Here is a 22,356-nt window from a genome sequence, read left to right as displayed (position 1 = left end):
TGTTTCAATTTTCCATAAATTTATTTGCGCTCCGTTTTATCGGACTACACAAATTATGTTGTAAATTATTGGTCTGTCTGTAATTTTCCAATTGTACGGTCTTTTATTTATCTTCTTTTCTTTCGTTCCTAAAACCTTTATTTTTCTTTTTTATATCGTCGCGCGCTAAATATTTTTCACTAGGAACCGGCACGCGTTTTTAAATGCATTCTAAACACATCTATGTCAGGTTTGACAAATTTCCTTTTTTCTTATTTACGCAGAGGATACAATTTGTTAACGAAAGCTATACATTTTCAAAATCTGATTGACAATTGAGCAGAGACACATTGAGGTTATTTGAATTGTATATTCGATGAATATATTTGTTCTTTAGTTCTTGGAGATCTTGATCAAATGTACATTGATTTGCATATGTAGATTCCACACAGAACAAACATGATAAATCCACTTTTGACATAGTTGGAAAGAAGAAAACAATTAGATCTAAAGATACAAGTATTTTAAAAGTAGGTGGCATATCTACATAAGCGTACATTTAGTCTCGAAATCAAATACAAAGAGAAATCTAAAAGCGTATTTTTGATAAGCGTAATTTTATTTATGGAGATGTAATTTATCACGTTTTTTCTTTAAGATTTTTAAATATTTTGCGGGACATTCATAAAATAGTAAATAGACTAAACATAATTAAAAATAAAATTATTTTATAAGGTAGTGCTGCCCAAACTTTATTCATATATAAGACTGATTTCCCTTGTTTTTAATAACAATAATTTAGAATTTACAAGAAAGATGCTGGTTTCTTACTAAAAATATGAATAATTACAAATGAACTAGTTAATATCAAAAAAATATAAATCACGAAATTTAGAAAATATGTAAGAATAAATGGAAAATAATATAAATTAGAAAACCAGAAAAGCTGTTATATTATTCTAGTTAAATACTATTGGGAAACAAAGTTACTTCCCCTATTGATATTACTGTTGTAAAACATTGTGCCTTTGAATGTAAAGATATAATTACTTACAGGGCGACAAAGTGAGACATTAGCATGAATGTAAAATAGTACAGTATTTACAGCGCAAGTTAATAACTTAAATATTATAATAATATCATAATTATGTTAACTACGTTACAAATGCTTAACAGCAAGTTTACTAAAAATTGGAAATACATAAAATTTTACCTGGAATTTACAATGAACTATGAGATTAAATAATATCTTGTAACAATTAAACGAATCTAAGAGCTTTTCTAACATTAACGTTATAAAAAGAACAAACAATGATAGTACAAATATTAACTGATAAAGTTCAATAATAATTCCAATCCTTTTAAATCAAAAAAAATCAAATGAAAGTATTCTGTATTCTCTCAAATAAATAATTATTGTTTTATTTCAAAAATTAAAAATATACAGAAATACGAAACAGACAACTTTGACCTATTATGTTTGAAAGTATTCAATACTGATCAATTCTGTCAATTTGATCAAATTTAATAGCATCAGATTCTGAAAAGTACAGCAAATTCAATTGACGTCGTCACGACAGTTCGCACATATAGAACAAGTACAAATCAAGAGCTGTTATATACGGATACATATTCTAGGAATAATGAGTCGTACGTTGAGCATTGGTCTAACAATACACAGGATTAAGGCGAATGATATTCATACGAGAACGGAAAGAGAGAAACCATTCGTCCCTTTACAGACCTGTTTCCGTTTAAAATTTTACGTAACAAGATCCAAAGCTAGATCAAATGGATAATTATCGCCAACTAGTCATTCTAAAAAATATTTTCTCCATTCAATCGCTCTGTGAATTGTTCGACTACGTCATTTTTAGTGAATTTACAGTAACAGATAAGTTTTTACAAAACAATTTCTTGTTCTTTATACGAGAAGTACAATAGATCCGACATTTGGCATAAATTTTATTAAATAGTTTTCTATTTTTCCCCTAAATTTTGTTCGCTTTCAAATGGCGAGCGTCGTCCAATTTTCATTAATTTTTTATATCATATTAACATCGTCCAATTTCAAAACATTCAATCTATCAAAAAAAGATAAAATAGTATTCGATGTAAATCGCCTGACGAACGAATTCCAGCATTTTTTGCTTCATATACACGTATGCTCTTGTGTTTCATTTCCTATTTTAGAATGCAGCCGATATTTCTCCATTACGGCACACGCCAGGCACAAGTATATCTCCTCCTCCTTGAATAAGCAATACTTTAAAAAGGCATATACAATTCGCAACTGCAAATTCCAGCAAATTTAATCAACGTAAAGGTAAAGTACACAAAAAGATTCAAACTATAAATTCGTAATTAGAAACTCATAAAGACTAAATTAAAATAAATTAGATAGTCCACTAAATTGCCACCAGATAAATATATCCCCCATATTTTTATATCTTTTCACTTTCTCTTTCTTACAATTTAGAATATACGTTTCGCGAACGTAATGACAATAAAACGACGAACAATAGCAAAGGTATAATACATGTTCAAGTAATTAAAAATTAACGCCGTTTATCGGTAAATACAATCGCAATGATTTAATCGTAATAAATGATAATCGTATCGAAAAACAACGGTTCAATTGAATTTCGCATCATCGTACGTGCATTTTTTTTAGTTTTTATAAATATCAGGTAAATAACGTAACAGCATTTCTTTTTAGATCCCGCGCGATCTCGCGCAATGACGACCGCGTTTACGACATTCTTCTTTTTTTTTTTGGTCCGATCGTAATAACCAGTCTCTCATTTACTTTAGTTTTACTTATTAATTTCATTTTTGTTTCGATGGGACGAACACGACGAATCTGTCAAACGCGGTCGTGTTTTAACAAAATTCGATCCTCGATCCTACTATCACAGTCAAATCTCCCGTTTCTCGTATCCCATATTTTAACCGCAATTATAACAACACTTTGTTCGATCGTTTCTTCGCATTATTTTACATACACATAGAAGAACATGTGCAACGATATTGAAATATGTTCATAAGTGAATAGAATATTTCGCGAGCACTTTCGCATACCAAGAATCGTCTCGAAGGAGTCAAGTAAAAAAAAAATGCAAACGAAAAAGATAAGGAAAGACAGAGAAACGAAGAAAGCTACTCTTTCGTTATCATCCCGAATAAACGACCGGAAAAAATTTTTTTTTCGTAGGAACACCAGTGTGCGTGGGAAATGCAGTATCTCGTTTATTTTCTTTTTTTTTTTTCATTTTAACTGTTTTTGTCTAGAAGGCGCAGTATTCGATGTTCGATGACGAAATAGCGTGTATTCCGAACGATCAGAACACTGCAGCACAAGCTCGTCTGTTAAGAAACTTCTTTTTCGTTCTTGGTATTTCTTGTAGCGATACAACACATTATTCTTGCTTTCGGTACGACAGAAATGCATAACCACTTTGTTAATTCTATAATGTAATTCTTTGCCGGTTGTATCGATTAAAAAGGTAGTGCCTCAACTATCTTAGATATACAATATCAACAAGTAATCGCGAAATATGCATTATTCTATGTATGTATGTATATGTATATATATGTGTATATATATATATATATATATATATGATGTGTATGTATACACATATATATATACACATATATAGCTTCTTTATAATATTTATATTTATATATATATTCCATTTTTTTGTTCATTATACTCTTGTTGTATGTGGGGCATATATAAATACGTGACTAGTTTTCAAAAACGAAAATCCCTTCGCTCGCGTTGCGCATTCAAATATTTCTTTTTTTCTTTTACTTCATATTCATCAATTCATTTCGCATCATCTTGTCATACATATAATTGTCTAGCACACACTCGTACACGTATATCGTATATACGACGCTCCTTATATTTTTTCTTTTTTACATTTACTTCGTTTGTTACAGCCTTTAAGCATCTTATTTAAATTCTGCAAGCGTGACTGAAAATTAAGAATCGAGTTACGCATGCCCTCCAATCTAAGTGTAGAAGGATCGTTACGATCGTTGAGATCCCTGCGTTCGAAAAATTTTTAGTGTATAATTTACTTTCTTTTTGTCTGTTTTGTTCTTTTACTTTAAATAACCTATTATCTTCGAAACCTGTTCAGGTAAGTCTAGATAGTCTAACGATAATAATTGCCTATTAAGGACCGTCGAAGCGACACCGTTAATTAATTGATCGAATCGAGATCGTTTTCGCACGCCGATAATAAATCGACGCCGATTACGAAGACAACCGACGTATTAATACGAGACGCTTCATACGCTAGCGATGCGACGGGGACTCATATTATTTGGTTGCATTAAATTATTTAGCTTCGTCGGGGGCTAACTCGGAGCGTCTTCCGGTTCCAACATGCCACCGGATACGCTCGGCTCGGTTTCTCCGTTTTGGCTCATCGACACGAACTGCTGCGACAACATCTGTAGACTCTGTCGTACCTAAAATAATGAATATTTATTATAGTTCTATTTTTTCATTAGATAATTACATGAATGGATACTACAGGGGAAGAACAAGATAGGTCAAAGTTACAGGGAAGATAGATACATAGACAAATGGCCTTAGTAAATTTAATTTTAAAGCTAAATATGTGTTGTTTTCTACATTTCAGTTTAAAAAAAAATTTCCCTTTAAAAATATTTTCGCCCATAATATTAATATCCAGTATTTTAGTTATATCCATAAAGATATATCGATAATCTGCTTATGGGATAACTTCATCCATTTTTCTACAGTGAAGTAATCATACCTTTACTATTTGATCAATGTTTGTATTAAGGTAATGCAAAAGTCGATCCTGAGTGAAACGTTCCGGCGAAACAAACGGATGGTTGAGATACGCCGTATGTAACCTGTCGATGCGAATCATCATCAAAGCCGCCGACATATATAGAGCTGCTAGGACTACTATCAGTATGGTAATCACTGTGCTAGTCTTCAATCTACCCGTGAACAAAGATAAAACAGCGTTGGAGTTGTTGGACGTTGCTGGAAGTATCGGCACCGGTGATGGTTCCACCCTAAATAGATATAAAAATTAATTAGCAGGTAATTATTAAAAGACTTATGAGAATAATTAAACAATTTTTGATAGCTGCATCTTGATTGACAATTGTTTATAAGATAGAATATATTTAACATGATTCAGATAGCAGTTTACTTAGAAAGATTTATGAAATTTAACAATAAAAAATAAAAGATAAACGTAATAAAAACTATACGGTCATGGTTATATTGGTAAAATTTGAAACCAGGCTATAAATGTAAGTTCCAAGTGATTCATACATACAATATATGTGTATTCAGTCAAAAATTAGTATGTAACTTATACATATAAATGGTTTTTTTTTCAGACATATAAATAGTTCTAGAGATGAGCCGACTAAACATTGTAGTTTATCAATATTATGGATTGATTAATGATTGTTGAAATACTTTGCGTTTGCATTTACGTTTGCAATAAATACCTTGTGAATGCTGTATACATTTTCAGATTCGTTTCAAGCTTCAGCAATATAAACATGATCGTATAAACATATCTTACCACGATGTTGACGCTACTTCAAAATATTTCGTATTACAGACATAATTATTCATAAAAAAGTTTCTACAAGGATTCGCATACTTTCATGAGCTATTATATAAACGGCATTCTAACTGACCGCAGACAAGAAGATGACAAGAATATTTCTAGAACATTTATTTACTTTGCAGGTGGTGGCAAACTAGGCCTGACAATTTTCAATGGGACAGCATCAGTGTCGGTGCAGATGGTCGGCGGTCTGGAATTCAGATCTGTCCCGCTTTCAGACATGCTGGAATCATCTTCCTCTGGATTCACCTCGGAATCATCGACAACCAACGCGTTTGGGGTGAGGAGCTTCTGCTCTGTGGTCAACGGTAGAATCGTTGGCGACGGTTGTGGCTCCAGCGCAGCGTCCCAAACCTGTTTCATCAACTTGAAGGTCGAGTCTCTGGATAGAAGAGAACAGAAGACGTGTCTCTCCTCTTCGGTGGCGATTGCCACAGCGTTTGGAATGATTCGTGCTGTCTTCTCTTTACTGATCTTCAACACGGAAACTGTAGGTATCAAAAGCTTCGTTACATAGCCGAACACGTTACTGTAGAACGCGAAATAATTTGGTGTAATGTACAGGTGTCCTTGCAACAAGATATCGCCTACCAGCGCGCAACTGTAGTAGTTTAATACCCGTTCGTCCGCAGCAACCTGAATCGAATAGTAGATTGAGATTAGGTTTTCTATACATACTCTACCCAACGAGAAGAGTCAGGAAAGGTAAACAAAACGTGATTATGGTGATACTCGAATGTCACTAGTTGGCACCAAATAGCTGCAATCTCAGCATTTACGTTTTGTTTATCCTCATTGATTGGTCTTGTTGGAGTATAGTTGCCGATAGATGTAGATCGATCGACAGGCGTGGAATTTCGAAATGGATTACCGATCTGGGTCAAGTTTTATATTGAGAGTAAAGCATGAAAATGGCTATGTGCCGTGCTCTACGTCTTATAACTACAAAACCTTCCAAGAATTTCCAGCTTTTATATCAAATAATATAATAGTATGTTTTATATAATAAGCAACGAATATGTTACGTCCGGAATTGTATCGAGAAACAATTTATCAAGTTTTCTTGAAAGAAGACCAGAATATGTCGGTTGCAAAAGAAACTAGGTAAAAATGTGATTCTCATCGCCAATTATGAGCTTTGACCCAAATAGTTAATCCCAACCTCGCGTATTCTTCTCACGAGATTATCTCATTATGATTTATATAAAATAAATCTATTATTATTCGTTATCAATATGAAGCTTATGAAATAGAAATCATTTTATAATGACAATTCAAAGCATCAAACATGAAAAACAGGTGGGATTTATCGCTATATTTATCATTAGTTCGATAATTAACGTGAAAATTTTTATTTCTTTTATATACTTAAAGAAAATTAAAGTATAAATTTATTATCGATAAAGCGATAAGATTTTAGTTGCGATCCAGGGAGATTATGCTTGTCGATTTATAGTAAACAACAAACCAAAGTAAACAACATCCATGTAAGATCGATAGATAGAAGATAATATCGTAAAGTTGTAACGATGTTCCAGTTCAAGAAAGTAGCGTCGTGTACGTGAGACATCAATGAGAACGAGCGAAACTCTTATGAATTACCTGAGAGAAATGCCTGTGGAATTTCTTCTGTCTCGCGCTGCTGGTAGTCGTTGGCGACGATGTGGACGAAGATCTACTAACCTTCCCTGGAGTCTGCACAACACCACCAGCTGCCATTGATGGTGTACTTCTACTGAGCGGTTTGGAAAGATGACTGAAAAAAAAAGAGATAGAAATTTCTTAATTACAGAATAAATTAATTAATCTAACAAATCAATGTGGACACAATAAAGTAAATGTTGGTAAATAAGAATAAACAGATCGTAATTCTTTCCTGAAAGATATGAATAATCAGTTATCTTTGGTCCTAATAAAAAATTGAACTTTCCACATCTTCGAACATGGCCGATAAAATATTCAACCAGAAAGATCTTCTAGATAGCGAAAAGTACAGTTTTGATGTAGTTTGATAAACAGATTAGTAATTTATGGACGATATATTTGATTATAAACACGTCAAATGATAAATACATCTAAAATTTGATACCGAAACGTTAGAGTAGTATTTTATCTACTCATAATTAAATTGAAGATTTTTATGTGTAATTTTATATTTTTCCATAGAGAACTAAAGGAATAATATCTAAGTGGGAACTTGGTACTTAAACGTACACTCTACTTCAGCGGCGTTATCTACATAGTGTCGTACTCTACTTTAGATATTTTATATATTTTTGTATATTGTATGCAGTCTGTGCATTTTTGCAGCTTTAAACATGACGTAAGAGCTTAAAAATCTACAGTCTGTTTTTATGATCTTTTTGCGTGCAACACAAAGATCAATGATGTAAAAACATGTGTTTAATTATTGTTAATATATTATACTGATTATTACGCATTTAAGTTCTAAACACTACCGTGGAGCACTACAACTATAATTATAATTTAGCTTTCGAGCAACAATTATCTGTGTTTAAGTAATCTAAGTAATTAAGTTAACAGTCTCATAATATATAAATTCAAATTTGATAATTTTCATTGTTATTAAAAAGTTAAAAAAATTATGATTTTTCACGAAAGTTTATAGGTAAACTCCAATGCGTTCTAATCTTTTTCTTTTACAAAGGAATGGAAACTTCTGGTATCTTTTGTCGACTAGTTTCTTTGTTTTTTAAATAAAAATATATTGCATCGTAGAAAATGTAAATTTTTAAACGTCACGTTATTCCATATTGACGCGATATGAAATATTAAAAGACTTATTTACGTATATAAATATATATGTAAAGACTCCTGAAAATGACTGAATGTGAATTCATGAATTTAAATGTACAAATCTGATGTAATTCACAGAGAAAAACTGAAACTACAGAGAATTATAAAAATTAATAAAGAATTTCCAAAGTAGAAACATTTCGTTGTAATAGAATCCTATTTTTTTTAATATTTAGAGTATCTCTATTTTGTTCCATGAGTTTCCATGCCTATAATTCTAGACCACCCTATTACGTATTATATACAACATGTCATAACAACATGCCAAAACTCAAATAGAATTAATGGAAATGAAAAATAAATCACGCTCGAATCCACAAACTGAAACCTCTCATCTCGAGAATTAAAGAAACAAACTTTCTCAATGACGTCGATTCCTATGCAATTCGTCATCCATAGCGTCACCATGATCGATCGTTCTTATTTTAAATCATTATAATACCGCAGATGTTACAACAGATCCATATTTGTACAAGCTTAACTAGAGAAGCGGAATTCGAATAGAGATTTGTCTCGCCTTCCACAAATTGCGGGTATTTTGCTCTGGATATTTTGTGCATTTTCGCATATTATGTTCATTTTCTACATTTTTATACGCAGCGTCCTCCTAATTGTAGCACAGTTAACAAGAGAATGACTCGTACGTGAAAAAAGAAATTTTAAACACAGACTAACATTCTTTCACACGACGCTTCATTCTTAAGAAGATTAAATTAGTATAAGTAAACGATTAGCGAGAAATTATTCTATATACCGGAATAAGTAAAAAAGCTGGGTTTTCGAGAAAATAAGGTTTGAAACTGTTCTTTAAAGTATTAGCACACTATACGTCTATTCGACGAATTTCCGAATTTTTCTACAAAATGAAACGTCATACGAAAAAGCCTTATTCTGCATTTTCGACTTATTGTTATTATTATGTCAATTACTCACTCCTGCCCCGTCTGAAATTAGCCAAGTTCCGGTTAACAAATTTCTCAATTCGATTTCCACGAATACGAGGCATCGATCAATTTTGTTCTATTCATACTATTACACTAATAGCAATACGTTTAACACTGCTTTGTCTAACACTGTTTGAGTCTTGCAGAAAAGAGCCGTGTCCAGAGGGAAAAGAGTTCCCTTCTTTTGCTCGAAGCGTAACAGTGTGAATAAGAATAATCCAGGCTGTGAAAGCCTCAAGACTCTCAAATTTTGTTCTACATTTCCGAGCTCTTTTTTCACGTAGAATCGCCCCTTGCCAACTATGATTTCTGAGGCACGTTGAACCTAAGTTCTCCATAGATGCGTGAACATCCACAACCGATTTGATTATTATATGTGATTATTATATAGTCGCACCTTCTTTTCCGAATCTTCGGGCTCCAAATATCATTGCTCCAGACGTCACATTCAAATATATTAGACTTGGAATTCGATCGAAAAACCATGGTGACAGATCTGACAGATAAACTGTATCTTAGAAAAAGAAAAATCCAAGACTCTGCAAATCTGTTAGCAACCGAAACGATCTTTCTCTTTGAAAGCGTTCCGGTTTATGCGATACACCATACGATTGACAATTCGATGAAACGAACTGTTAGCCACCTTCTACGGAACTGGCATTAATTCGTCGGCGCAACCGCTCCAAGGAATTATTTCGATCGTTAATTGCGTCCCGCTACCAGTTGGCTTAATGTAAATTAAGGTCGAGCGACGATCGAAGACGATCGGGGATGCGATACTGGTAATTGAATTCGCTAGAGAATATTTTATGTCTTTCTAGCCGTTGCTATCCGGGGTCGTTCATATCCGGCGATCGGTATTCCGTGTGAATAAGATTCCTTCATTTATTCTAATGCGATGACAAGGAAAAAAATATTTTTGAAAGGAGAACGTGAAGCAAGAGATCTTATACAAACAGAGCTTATAACGACTCGAGGAAAGAACCGACGACACTACGACGACTGTGGATTTTTAAAATACCACTAGAACCACATGCAAACATTTTCCAACATTTGATTACACTTCTGTTTCTTCGCCGCTTATTTTATATTTCTCTTCTACTTGTTTTTCGTATGTTGTTCAATCTTTGTTTGTTTCTTCTTGGCTTCTCATTAGTTTCTTCTTTGTTCGCGTCATGGTGAACACAGAAAACAGCGTAAGAATTTGATCAACGATCACGGTCGCTGTGTATCGATCGTTTAGCAAACGTGTCGCGTATCGTACGGTATTAGACTTGCGAATGCAGGATATATCGTGGTGTTATCGAGCAGAAGCTTGATATTGATAATACGTGACGAAATATCTCTGATTTTCTTCTTCGTACATGACTGTAGACTAAGAAAATTTCACCGAGTTAAAGTTCATTTTTTAACGATAAACCACCGGATGTTTCTGAGGGATACTTTAACGTAAATACAATTTTTTTTATCCTATCAATGACACGAAATGATATATAATAGTAGCGATAGGAATAGACAGACGTCTCTTAAAATATTTCTAAACGTGAAAATAACTCGTTGCTTATTAATAACTTGGTGATCATCCGATGATACGTAACGAATACTCCTCGCTGTTCGTCTTCGTTACCAACAAAATATAAGATATAGAATAATGGGATAAACAGATTGAAATTTAGCTAATATGACGGTGAACTTGTAGCTAATAAACGGTAAACTACCGATTTCTACGTAAATTCATATTTTAATGAACATAACTAAATCTGCTACAGTACTTTAATTTTTATCTTTGAAACACATTACTGTTTTAACGAATAATCACGTATATTAATGACGATTTTTTCAATTATTTTCTTGTAAAAAATACGATTGCATTGGAATTTTATTTTTGTACTCTTTTGTTTTGCTTTGTTTAAATTTCCCGTAACAATATCAACATTCATATCTTAATGAACATTAAAACCTTGTGTCTTTCGTTATATAATTATTCGTATATATATTGTTCGATAACCATTGTTCAAATTCTTCGTGATTTTATTGTTATAAAATGTATGAGTAGCAAGGTATAAGATATATGATATGAAATAGTAAAATAAACATTAATATTTAAATATTACGTACGATGATAATTAATGTTGGATCTTGACTATTTCATTGTACATATAATTATTTTTATTTATTCGTCATGCAATAAGATCTTGTAAGATCTACAAGTACGTAAACAAGTGACGAGATAGAATATCATCGCTATAACAAACTTCAATGTACAGAGAATCTAAAAACAGAAAAGTAAATAAGTTACGTATAATGTTCTCTCTTTTTTGCCTTTTTTGAATATTTTACTTTGACCTTCTTTTTTATATCGAACAATTTTACACTTAAATGCGCAGAAATGTCATTCATTTATCTTTAACAAAGGAATTTGCAAATTTAATATTGTTTGTCTTTTCATTGTATTAATTTTGTATTATTACATCCATTTCAAATCAAGGGATAAATTAAATTTGCGAAAATGAAAGCTAAGAAATAACACATTTATTTCTTTTCGTAGCAAGAAATATTTGTACTTACAAATTTTAATACAAACTATGTGAGTCTATATATGAAATACTATAATTATCGAAGATTCTTAGTAAATATTTTTAGTTCACTAACAAATGCAACTGGTTGAATTCTAAGAGGATATTTAATCGATATCAGATTTTCTAATAAAAAGAATTACATATCTTAATTGTATAAGTATGTATTCCACTAACGCTTATATTACGTTAAGAATTTCCGAGATAAGCAACGTAGTAAGTTGATAGAAATATAATCTACATATTCCCTTTTTACAAATAATATCAGTTCTATGAAGTTTTAGGACACTTAGTGGCTTATGAAAATATTTGCTCCATTAATATTTACCATTTTAACACATCTTGTATTAATATTTATTTTAATATACTTCTCATTTATATGTAATATCAATATTAATTTTCAATATTAATTTTGTATTGTCTTTCATCGTAATCATATCTCTATAAAGCATTATTTCCTATAATGTATTGTTGTATATGTATACATATGTGTACATATAATCTTACATATATATTGTTCATATGCCATTTCGAATTATAGATGAAAAATGACTATTATAAAAGCGCAAAAAATGTACTAAAAAGTACCATGAAGAATTGCGCTTAAAGGCAAACGTTATAACAGTTCTATCAAACTATAAATTTTTTTCTTGCGAAAACGTAGAACGATTATAGCACCGATTTCTTTCGAAATTGTTATCAAGCAGGTGTGACAGAAATAACGTATTGCTTTTGACACTTCGTTCTTATGTGAACAGGTGTCTCGATATCTCGTGATACGTTATCTAGAGGAACTAACAATTCCTGGAAATCTACGTTAAGCCTAGACGGTCACGATAACAATTAGTTTCTCTTCATAGATAACTCTTTTTAGCGTTCTACTTCCGGAGTTGTACGAAACGTAGTAAAAATTGATTGTATTCAATGCATAACTGACGAAAGTATCAGAACTATCGTTGTTACTTATCTTAACGTGATTCATTTATGGTTATATTTATATATAAAAGTATTTTACGTGCAATCATGTACAAATGTATGTAAAATACTTTTATTCTTTTAATCGAAAAAATTTATTTGTTTCATTCTGACGAAATATATATATTATTTTATAATTTAATTATTACATTTAATTGTTTTTGGGCAGCTAATTCACTATAAAAATAAAAGATTTTATCACTTATAAAATAGTTTCGATTATCCAGAATTGACAAAAAATATATGTATACCGTGTATCGTTTCCAATATTTGATTTGATCGATTACGAATTAGATAATTCAGTATACGTAAAAACTTAATGCCGTTTTAAGATTATATACCGTAAAGATTATCGCACTTTATATACGACAATAAATGTTATTCATAATGCGATCATATCGCATTAAATAAACATAAAGCACTAATTCATCGTCGATAAATTTTGATACGCATTTGCGGAAGTAGAATTAACTGTGTTTGACGACTTTCAGAAACGTTTCCAATAAACTAACTACACTTGGCCACGTTATGCAATAGCATATTACAAACCACGGTCCACAATTGGTCAGCTGGTATAATTGTCTTAACCCCATTCGTCAAGGCCAACCATTTGCCTTCGCATAAATGTGGGTTAAAAAGATTGAATGGAACACGTAGGAAGAAGAGCGTATAAACTAACTAAGAATTATAGATTCGGGTTATAAATTTTTATTTTTTCTTTATTTGATAATAACAAATCACTTGGATCGTTGGTGTATGTTTTCTGGAAATTTACAAGTGCATGGAATATTTAAGCTTAAGATAAAGGGTTAACAAATTTTATGATTGGAAGATCAAAGGTCAAAGAAAGGAAGGAGTTTAACGCCTTTTTCGAAAAAGCATCCTACCAAGTCAAGAATTAATTGAATGGAAACACTCAATTGGCTCAATAGGTTATTCGATGAATGAAGAATCTAGGGTCGAATCCCCATCAATTTTCATCTCAATTAAAATATTCAGGTCGTTGATTTATTTCTCCTCCATTCACGCTCTCGCACAATCGAAAGAAAACCAAGAAAAAAGGCAATAATGAAAAAAATAATAATTCATAAATATTCTTACAGGTATCTAATTTACGTGCAACGTAAGTCGCGTGTGACTATCTCCGTGAGATATTTCTTTTTATCACGAATGATTAGCTGAACTTTCAAGATAACAAAATTGGCCTCTTTACGCGTCATTTTCATTATAGGCTTTCAACCGTTCGATTTTTCAAACTTTATATCTGATTATTCCATGCAAAAGTCAAGAATAAATTTTAACACTTTCACGGCGGGACACTGGGTTATTTGTTTCGTTATTGGCGAGTACGCAATTTTTTCCGCATAAAAGTTTCTTATCCTCCCTGCGGCATTCTGTTATGTTTCCTTTTAAATTTACATTTTTTTTTTATATATTTTGACATATCTTCCTTCTTCACAACCTTAACAATCCGCAAACACCTGTTTTATTTTGCAATAATTTTTGCGTGGTTTGGACACTATCATGATCTCTGACGGTCAAAGTCATAGCCGTTGTGAAAGTGTTAAGATGTGAAGCTTAGCTACCTACACAACCTTGTTCTACCCTGTTACGTGTGATGTGGATAGGAAAAACTGATTGAAGATCGAGGACTTACCTGTCGTTACATCTCAAGGCCGCGTGGCTCGGGCTCCTTGGTGGCTGCGAATTATTGGCAGCGGCTACTGTAAGCTGAGAACCGCTAATCGACTGCTGGCCCGCTTGTTGCGCACCAGGAGCTACTTGAAGAGGCGTGCTGGGCGCAGACCGTGCTCCTATGGACCCCGCAGACCTGGAAAAATACAGATAAACCAATCAATGCTTCGTTCAGTTGAGAATTTTTACAAGTTGTTCCATTCAGCCACTGCGAAAAAGATCAATAGTCAATTGGCAGGGTAGTAATTACTTAATTATTTATTAATATTTCTTCTTTCTCCATATATCCTTTCTTGACCTGACATATTTTTCACTAATTTCCTAAGAATGAATTTTTTTAAATTATAATAAAGATCTTATTATATAACGATTAATTTATTAATTCGACGATTAAACTGATTCTTTTAAATTCAAAATATTTTCTTCCAAATAAAAAATCTAACAATACTACTATTTAATACTGTAATTACCTTTTGAGACAAATTTTATTAAAACTTGCAAGCTACGTTTGAGATACAACATTTAATTCAAAAATATATATTTAAGTTTCTAAGTGTAATGATTAAAGACGACTACAGACGATAGACTGACGTTCATCGTCAATTGCATGTACTTTATTGTATTTCGCCTGCCACTGAACCTCAGAGTGCAAAGAGTTGAAAGTTCATCGATCATTGACAACCTTCTGCAGTGATTTCATAACATATTAATCAAACATTAACGCCAGCACAGATAACGTTTTTCCTCAATAATGTTATTTTGACCTCCAAACAATGATCGTATAGTAAGTTTTTCTTTTCCCTATTAATCGATTTTATATTTATGCCAAAGGTTGAGAAGTTGAAAGCAGCGTCCTAGTCTTTCAACTGTATCCATAAAAATATGAGTTTACGTAAATGTTTACAATCCGATGACGATAAAAAGAAATTTTTTTGAATGGAAAAATTAAAAGAAAGATTTCTTCTTACACTACAGAAATTCTCTCAACATACCTAGCTCTAGCGATCGGGCTAGAAGAGAAACAAAGCTGGATCAATGCGCGTGTTTCGAACTCCATCGTGCAATCCTTCTTTTTCTACCGCTCAGTTACAGCGCAATTATTTCTGTAAGATGAATTCTTCAGGTTCGGGAATCCAGTATCGATATCGATTTTCAAGTCTCCCAAAAATCGTAACGAACCGAGGTTCACCTGAATATAAATCGAAGAGAGTTTCATGAAGCGGCCAGTGATAACCGGAACAGAGAGAGAAAGGAAAGATTGGAAAGCAAATTCGACGACCGCGTTGTATTTTTTCCTTTCTCAAATGACTAACAATAGGTTGCGTGGCAGATTTAAAAGCGACAATGATACAACGATTGAGAAAAAACTTTATACCAGATGTATCAATAAAACGACGAATGAACAAGAACCAAAATATTTTAAACAAAGTATTAATCGAAGCACCGACCACGGTAACAAAGTGGAAGTTAAATTTAACGCGACTTTGAAGCAAGTGTTTCTACACCTGCGAATCAAAGAAACACAATAGTTTGTTATTTATTTGCTGAAGGATCCGGGATCAAAACAAGAACCGAAAGATGTTCAAAGTATTAATATTTCCGAAAGAAACTTCTTAATTTCTAAATCCTTCTAGATTCGAAATCAGCTAATAAGGAACGTCGGACGAAATATCATCGACCAGCGACGATAACAAACTTCTACAGCTACGGAAACGTTGCTTTCGATGTATTCGATGTAATCCAATGTAATCCGATTGAAATCAGTAGAAACCACGCGGGTATCGATGTTTCTTAAAAATCACTCGAGCCGTGGATCGCAATCTTGCTCCCCAGGAGCTGAAGGCCAGTCGAGCGATGAAGAAGATACTCATATCTTCTAAGAAACGAATATTGTCCAATTTTTTAAATTCTCGACGAATTTCGTCTGTAAATCGAAAATTAAGCAACGATACGATCGCGGAAATTTGTCGACTCTTAGCTGTAGCCAATGAAGAATTTAATTTGATGATTTTATCGTGGTAAAGTAGGGCAAACTGAAGTCGAAGACGAAGAGTCTGAAGAGCAACGAGTGCACGAGTCCATCACGGGCCAGCCGGGAAATCAGACTGACTAGAGGGTTGGGAAAGACCAACGTGTAACTCCGATATGTCCTTTCGACCTTTTTAATAGTTAATAAACGCATTATAACCTAGAACTTAGTAATCCATGGTAGGAGGAATCTATACCCTTGTAATGGATGTAATATAGCAAACGTGTATCGCGTTCATTGATTCCGCGGTAGGTATATATGGGAAAAATAACAGAAAACAATGAAACCGGAAGTAAAGGTTTAGACGGAAAGTTCTGGAACTGAACTAACAGCTGTTTAAACGCTGTGTAATTGCGGTGGAAGTTTACGAGTTAGACCGAGTTACATGGAACATATTTTTCTTCTGGTCTACTGTATCATACACTGTGAAAACTTTCGACCGTTGTTTCGTTACATAAAATATTTCCACGTACCTTTATTTCTCAATGGAAAATCTTTGTTTTTACAATCATAATAAGAATCCAATAGATTTTAACGATGCAAATTAACTAAAAAGAAATGACAAATAATATGTTGTGTTAACACAACGTTGCCCCTTAATCTATCGATACAAAAATTTATATCAAACAGTAGTTGCTTCAGTTACTTGTGGAATAGAAAAGTTGGATGTACGAAATATTTATAATGTGCATAAATTTTAACGAGTTTCTCATAATCGAAATGTAACTGAATTTAACAACTGATCTCATTTGTTTCAGAAGAAACGTTATAGTTGCTCAGCTGTCTCATCGCGGAAGAGGAAAAACGTTTTTCTATTAGCCACTTGACCGTTTCACAGGAAATACATATGTACGAAATGGCTGGCATCGTTCCAAAAGGTCGGCCGTGTTACGCATCAATAAGAGGCGTAACCATGTTTTAAAAGAGAACGTGAATCGTATACCACTATTGTACCTTCCTACAAACTTCCCGAGACCATCTAAAAGCGCGTAATGATAAGGTAATCGATTTGGAAATAATACCGCAATTGTCTTGCATGCTGAATCAGGATCAATTCACAATTCTGACATACATATAAAATAGAAAGTTGTTAATTTTCTTTCTTTTCTTCTTTTTTTTTTATATTAATCTCGTAAGCGAGACGATCATATATCTGTCAAGCTAAATTGAGCAAATTTTCTGCAATGATAGGAAGCCTTCCGTCAGATCATAATTCACTATCACGAGACCGGTTGTCTTTACTTATTCTGGCTCAACTCATTGGACAGTATAGAGTAGCTCTAGTTTCTAGTAAATTATAGCTTCTATAAATATTATATACGAAACGATATCGTGATCGTACGATCTCTCGACTGTATGTATTCTTTTAAAAAGAATTTTCATTTGCCAGTACAGATATTAATTTGAATTTTGATTTTAAACGTAGCCTTATATGTAACTCATCATTAATTTACAATTCTCAATTTTATATTTTTGGAATACATTTAAGATACGTTTTATATTGATATTATAAATTTGTATTTATAACGGGAAATTAGAGTGAAATAAATGCGATTACAAAGATATCTTTTTGGATGTTGAAGTTTGGATGTTGAAAGATTTAAATTTACAGTAAAAGATCTTCAAATCTTTTTTTTTTTTTTTTTATTCGTGTAGAAAATATTCATACTATATCCTAACTTGGAATTAAATCGATCGATGCAATAGACGTAATATCATTGAATGAATAGATTTGTAGTATAAAGTTCACCAATAGAAATACGAACGTACGTATACCCAACTGATGATGACTCGGTCATTGATCATTATCTTATGCCACGTGGATGTCACACATACGCAAATGCTTCCTAGAACTTTTATGTTTTTACTATATCTTTGCAATGTCAATAACATAATCTTCTATCGTCATGACGTACTTTGTGCATTATTAAAACACGACAGGTGTACATCATTGCGAATACTTCTCGAAGGACATAAACGCTAAAGTAATAGCAGAGTGACTGATAATTGTATGGTAGTCGCCTGAAGTTATCAGAAGATGATGAGAAACACAGCTTATCACGAAATATAACGCGGCCATAATAAATTATAAATTCAAAAAAGTATTGCTTCCAACGATAAGATAAATGAATCAATTGTTCAATTAATTCACTGCGCATAAATGCAAGATTCGTTCAAGATTGGGAAAAAATGACATTTACGCTAATGCAAAATTCTTCTCAAAGAAACGATATTAAAATCTAGTCTTTTCATACCTATGCAAATGTTTTAAATATTTTATGAAGTTCCTTGCATGATCTTCCATTAACCTTTATAAAAGATTACACGTTGGATTGTATTCTATCGAGCAATTTTCATTGTATTTAAAGAAAACTTAATTAGTGACGAAGTTTGTAACGTAAATTTATCGTATTTACTAATTCACACGCTGAGGTGTTTTATATGAGAAATATGATACTGATCTTACTCCTATTTTAATTGTTTGAACGAGATAAAACAGAAGTTTTTATTTAAGCCTGCTATGTTTTTCGTGTTTCTGTGATCTGGCATGAACATTATATATACCAGATATTATTAAAATGTAGCTTTTAAATGTTCAGTTTCAACATATCTTTTTAATTTTATTTTTACTTTAGACTTGTATCTCCTATTGCAAGGAGGACATTGAGTTCTTATTTCGAATTTCTTACACATTGATTTATTCCTATATTGATCTCTTAGTTACTATACATATTATATTATTATCTTATTGCGTTATATTACAGAGTATTAATATTCAATATATTTAAATTTTACTTTCTTTCTGTATATTCGAAAACAGTGTTCAAAAATTTGCGAAGAAAATATATGAAGAGAAAAGAAACAAAGTGAACGACGGGGTTCAAAGAAAATGATATTCATTTCAAATATTTTCCCGAGAAAAAACAGATTTATACAAGAAAATATCGTCGTAATGTATAAAATACTAAACCTAACACGAACAGCAAAAAGCATGAATTATATATTCTGCGTGCTACTGTAAAAGGGTTACACGAATGCGTGTCCGCTTGAAATAGATTCACTTAATTACAGGTGGAAAGAGAAATATAAATAGAAAAAGAGGGACATACATGGGGATCTCGGTTTCGAAATTCAACTTTCGAAGTCAATCAGATAAAAACCGGTGGCACACACGTGTAATTATGTAAATCTAATTGTATGCGTTTCCCCCAGCTTATTCATTTTGCATGTTTTCGCCACAGATGTGCATCCGATGGCACGATTGCACGACTGTTATTCGTGTTCAACGACCGCTATGCGAGGAATATCGCGAAAGACCCAGGATATCGCGTGCTCGTCAACTTTTCTTAACCGATCGCAGACAATTTACTCTAAAATTAAGCTTTTTCAATTTTCAACGATTTTTGTTCTACGGTAGTGAGACGTTGCACTTGCTATGCAAGTGATGAACAACATACGTGGTCTATCTTTAGTTAAAGTAGATAAGAACGAATAGAGTACAATTTGTCGAAAATTGTTAAATCATATTTAAACACGTTAAGCGCACACAGTAGAACCACTAGAGTGCGAATATTTATACACAGCCACATTTTCTAAATATTATAACGAGTATTATATTCTAGATAACTCACATACTTTTTAATATCTTTTGCATTTTGTTTATTGTTGTTCCTACAAATTTCTTATAAATACATACAAATCACTTAATTAATGTATGTATTTGGATTAAAGAAACTCATAAAATTTGTACTATTTTTAATATTATAACAATGCATAATAATAAATCTATGCTATTAGGCTTTCGTTAATCTATGTTATAAACGCTCAAAAAATGCGAAAATATCATTCAATTTAAAAATATTCATAGTTGCATCATTAAGGAAACCTACGACAGATTAAATTAATTAATTTATTTGTATTGCGTGTAAAAAATTAAAAAAATGCACTTTTCTATTTCTCTCAACTTTCGAAACTTATTATTCGTGCAAAATAAAGTACCGATTGCTTGAAACATGAATGTCTAGCTTGCTGTTTAAATTTTTTACTTCTACTAAGATAAATTGTATAAAACTGCATTTCTTTCGAATATATCTACATAGGCACCTGAGTTCATCGATTACCACGGTGGCTTTCGTTCGATACTGTATGCGAATTCACTGCTGGTTTCAGTGGTAGCTTTCGTTGAATGCTATGTAGTTCATTGACCTCAAACATACTCTACAGGGCTTAGATTAGGTTAACGCAGAATACGAATTGATAGTTTAGATTTCGTAGACTGCACCCTAAATACAATTTGTAGCACAAAAAGTATTACTTCGTGGCTCGTAAACAAAGCATAAAATACATTTTAATTAAGCTTGTGTTTGAGAGATAAAAAATTATGATCGCATTTGCAATAGTTTTAATATATTCCATAAAATATTTGTTCACTGAAATAGCGCAACATCAAACGCGTCTTGAAAGCTCAACGTACGAATATCGTGATAATAAAATGTAATTATTATTTATTAACGCGTAATTTTTTAATTGTAGTGTATAGTAGAACAGAAAATAGCGTATAGTGCGCGGTAGAAGAATTAGTTTAAAAAATTGTTGAAAAAGATGAAAAATTTTTTCCACGATATTTAAAAAATCGGTAAAAGTCACTAACACGAGAAACGTTTGAATTTATTCAATAATGATATATTTCTTTAAATTTTTCTTTTTGAAATTACCTTCAGTATCTGGAATTTCCGAAACAAACCAATACATCAAGTTGACTGTATGAAATACGGTCGTCTATTTCCATATGTACATACAGATTCGCATATGCACATTTTCTCGCGACCCTCGCCAAGTAATGAACGTACCGCCCGATACAAAATGCAATTCATCGTGCTTTATTCGAATGATGTGTTGTCGTCTCGTAGCGACATCATCTGAAAACAGATCGTGCATAACGTCGCGACGCGACAAGATGCCCGCGAATGATAGGCAGATCGATCCGAACACGATTCGACTGTCCTCTGGATTAAATAGTAAACGACACGTTGCGAAATACTCCTCTTTATCTTTTGTTTCGCGAGCTGCCTTTGGCTGATGTCGCTGCCACAGCGTTATATTGTTCCCAAAACAGTTTTGCAAGAATTTTGAGATAACTTTAAGTACTGAGATATTTAAAGTAACTGTTTTAATTATTAAATCAAAATATTCTACTTTCATAATTTTAGGTATTGTACTGTATCGTATCGTATTCGTTTTTATCGTATTTTATTCATTAATTGTATCCAGACTTACGCCTATTACAATTTTGTTGTGTATATACGCCCTTATTACATTTTGTTTCTGTCTTAATTTATTCCTTAAACCTAAATCTTACTTGCCTATGTATCTAAGTATGTCAAATTTATTACACAGATTACTATATACCTTTTATGTCTTAGTCCTTGGTGTTTCGATCCTGTTCGTTCTCCTTTAATTTTTCTATTTCTTTATTTATCAAGTACAGTAAAAATACTAAAATAAGCTTTTTTTAAAATTAGGGAGATTTATTTTCTTTAGTTCCAGATACCAAAGTATTACGATTATTTTTACGAACTTTTGCATTATTATCTCTGCGTAAATACGAAATTTCGATGGATTAATCATTTGCTCTTAGTAAATTGGACCAATTATATTATTTATATAATTATATAATTGGATCAATAATCAGGTTTTTTATA

General features: G+C 32.3%; 1 protein-coding gene and 1 long non-coding RNA gene across 4 annotated transcripts in view; one reads left to right on the top strand and one right to left on the bottom strand.

Annotated features, from left to right (window-relative positions):
- Nucleotides 1–3,778: 3,778 nt before the first annotated feature.
- The window catches only part of LOC126915460 (GRAM domain-containing protein 2A-like), a 76,299-nt gene continuing 57,721 nt past the window's right edge, over nt 3,779–22,356 (bottom strand). For all 3 annotated transcript variants that reach the window (XM_050720173.1, XM_050720174.1, XM_050720175.1), the window contains 5 exons: nt 14,588–14,761; nt 7,221–7,374; nt 5,734–6,254; nt 4,776–5,046; nt 3,779–4,464 (listed from right to left, as the gene is read on the bottom strand). In XM_050720173.1, the coding sequence (XP_050576130.1) occupies nt 4,351–4,464; nt 4,776–5,046; nt 5,734–6,254; nt 7,221–7,374; nt 14,588–14,761 (1,234 nt within the window). In that variant the 3' untranslated portion in view covers nt 3,779–4,350. The remainder of the gene's footprint in view (nt 4,465–4,775; nt 5,047–5,733; nt 6,255–7,220; nt 7,375–14,587; nt 14,762–22,356) is intronic.
- LOC126915494 (uncharacterized) lies at nt 12,137–14,645 on the top strand. The gene is made up of 2 exons (XR_007710213.1): nt 12,137–12,171; nt 14,559–14,645. It is a non-coding gene; the product is annotated as an uncharacterized LOC126915494 (long non-coding RNA).

This window comes from Bombus affinis, chromosome 4 (genome assembly GCF_024516045.1).
Source record: "Bombus affinis isolate iyBomAffi1 chromosome 4, iyBomAffi1.2, whole genome shotgun sequence".
Lineage (NCBI taxonomy): Eukaryota > Metazoa > Arthropoda > Insecta > Hymenoptera > Apidae > Bombus > Bombus affinis.
Note: the sequence above shows the minus strand (reverse complement) of the source record. Positions and strands in the feature narration are given on the sequence as shown.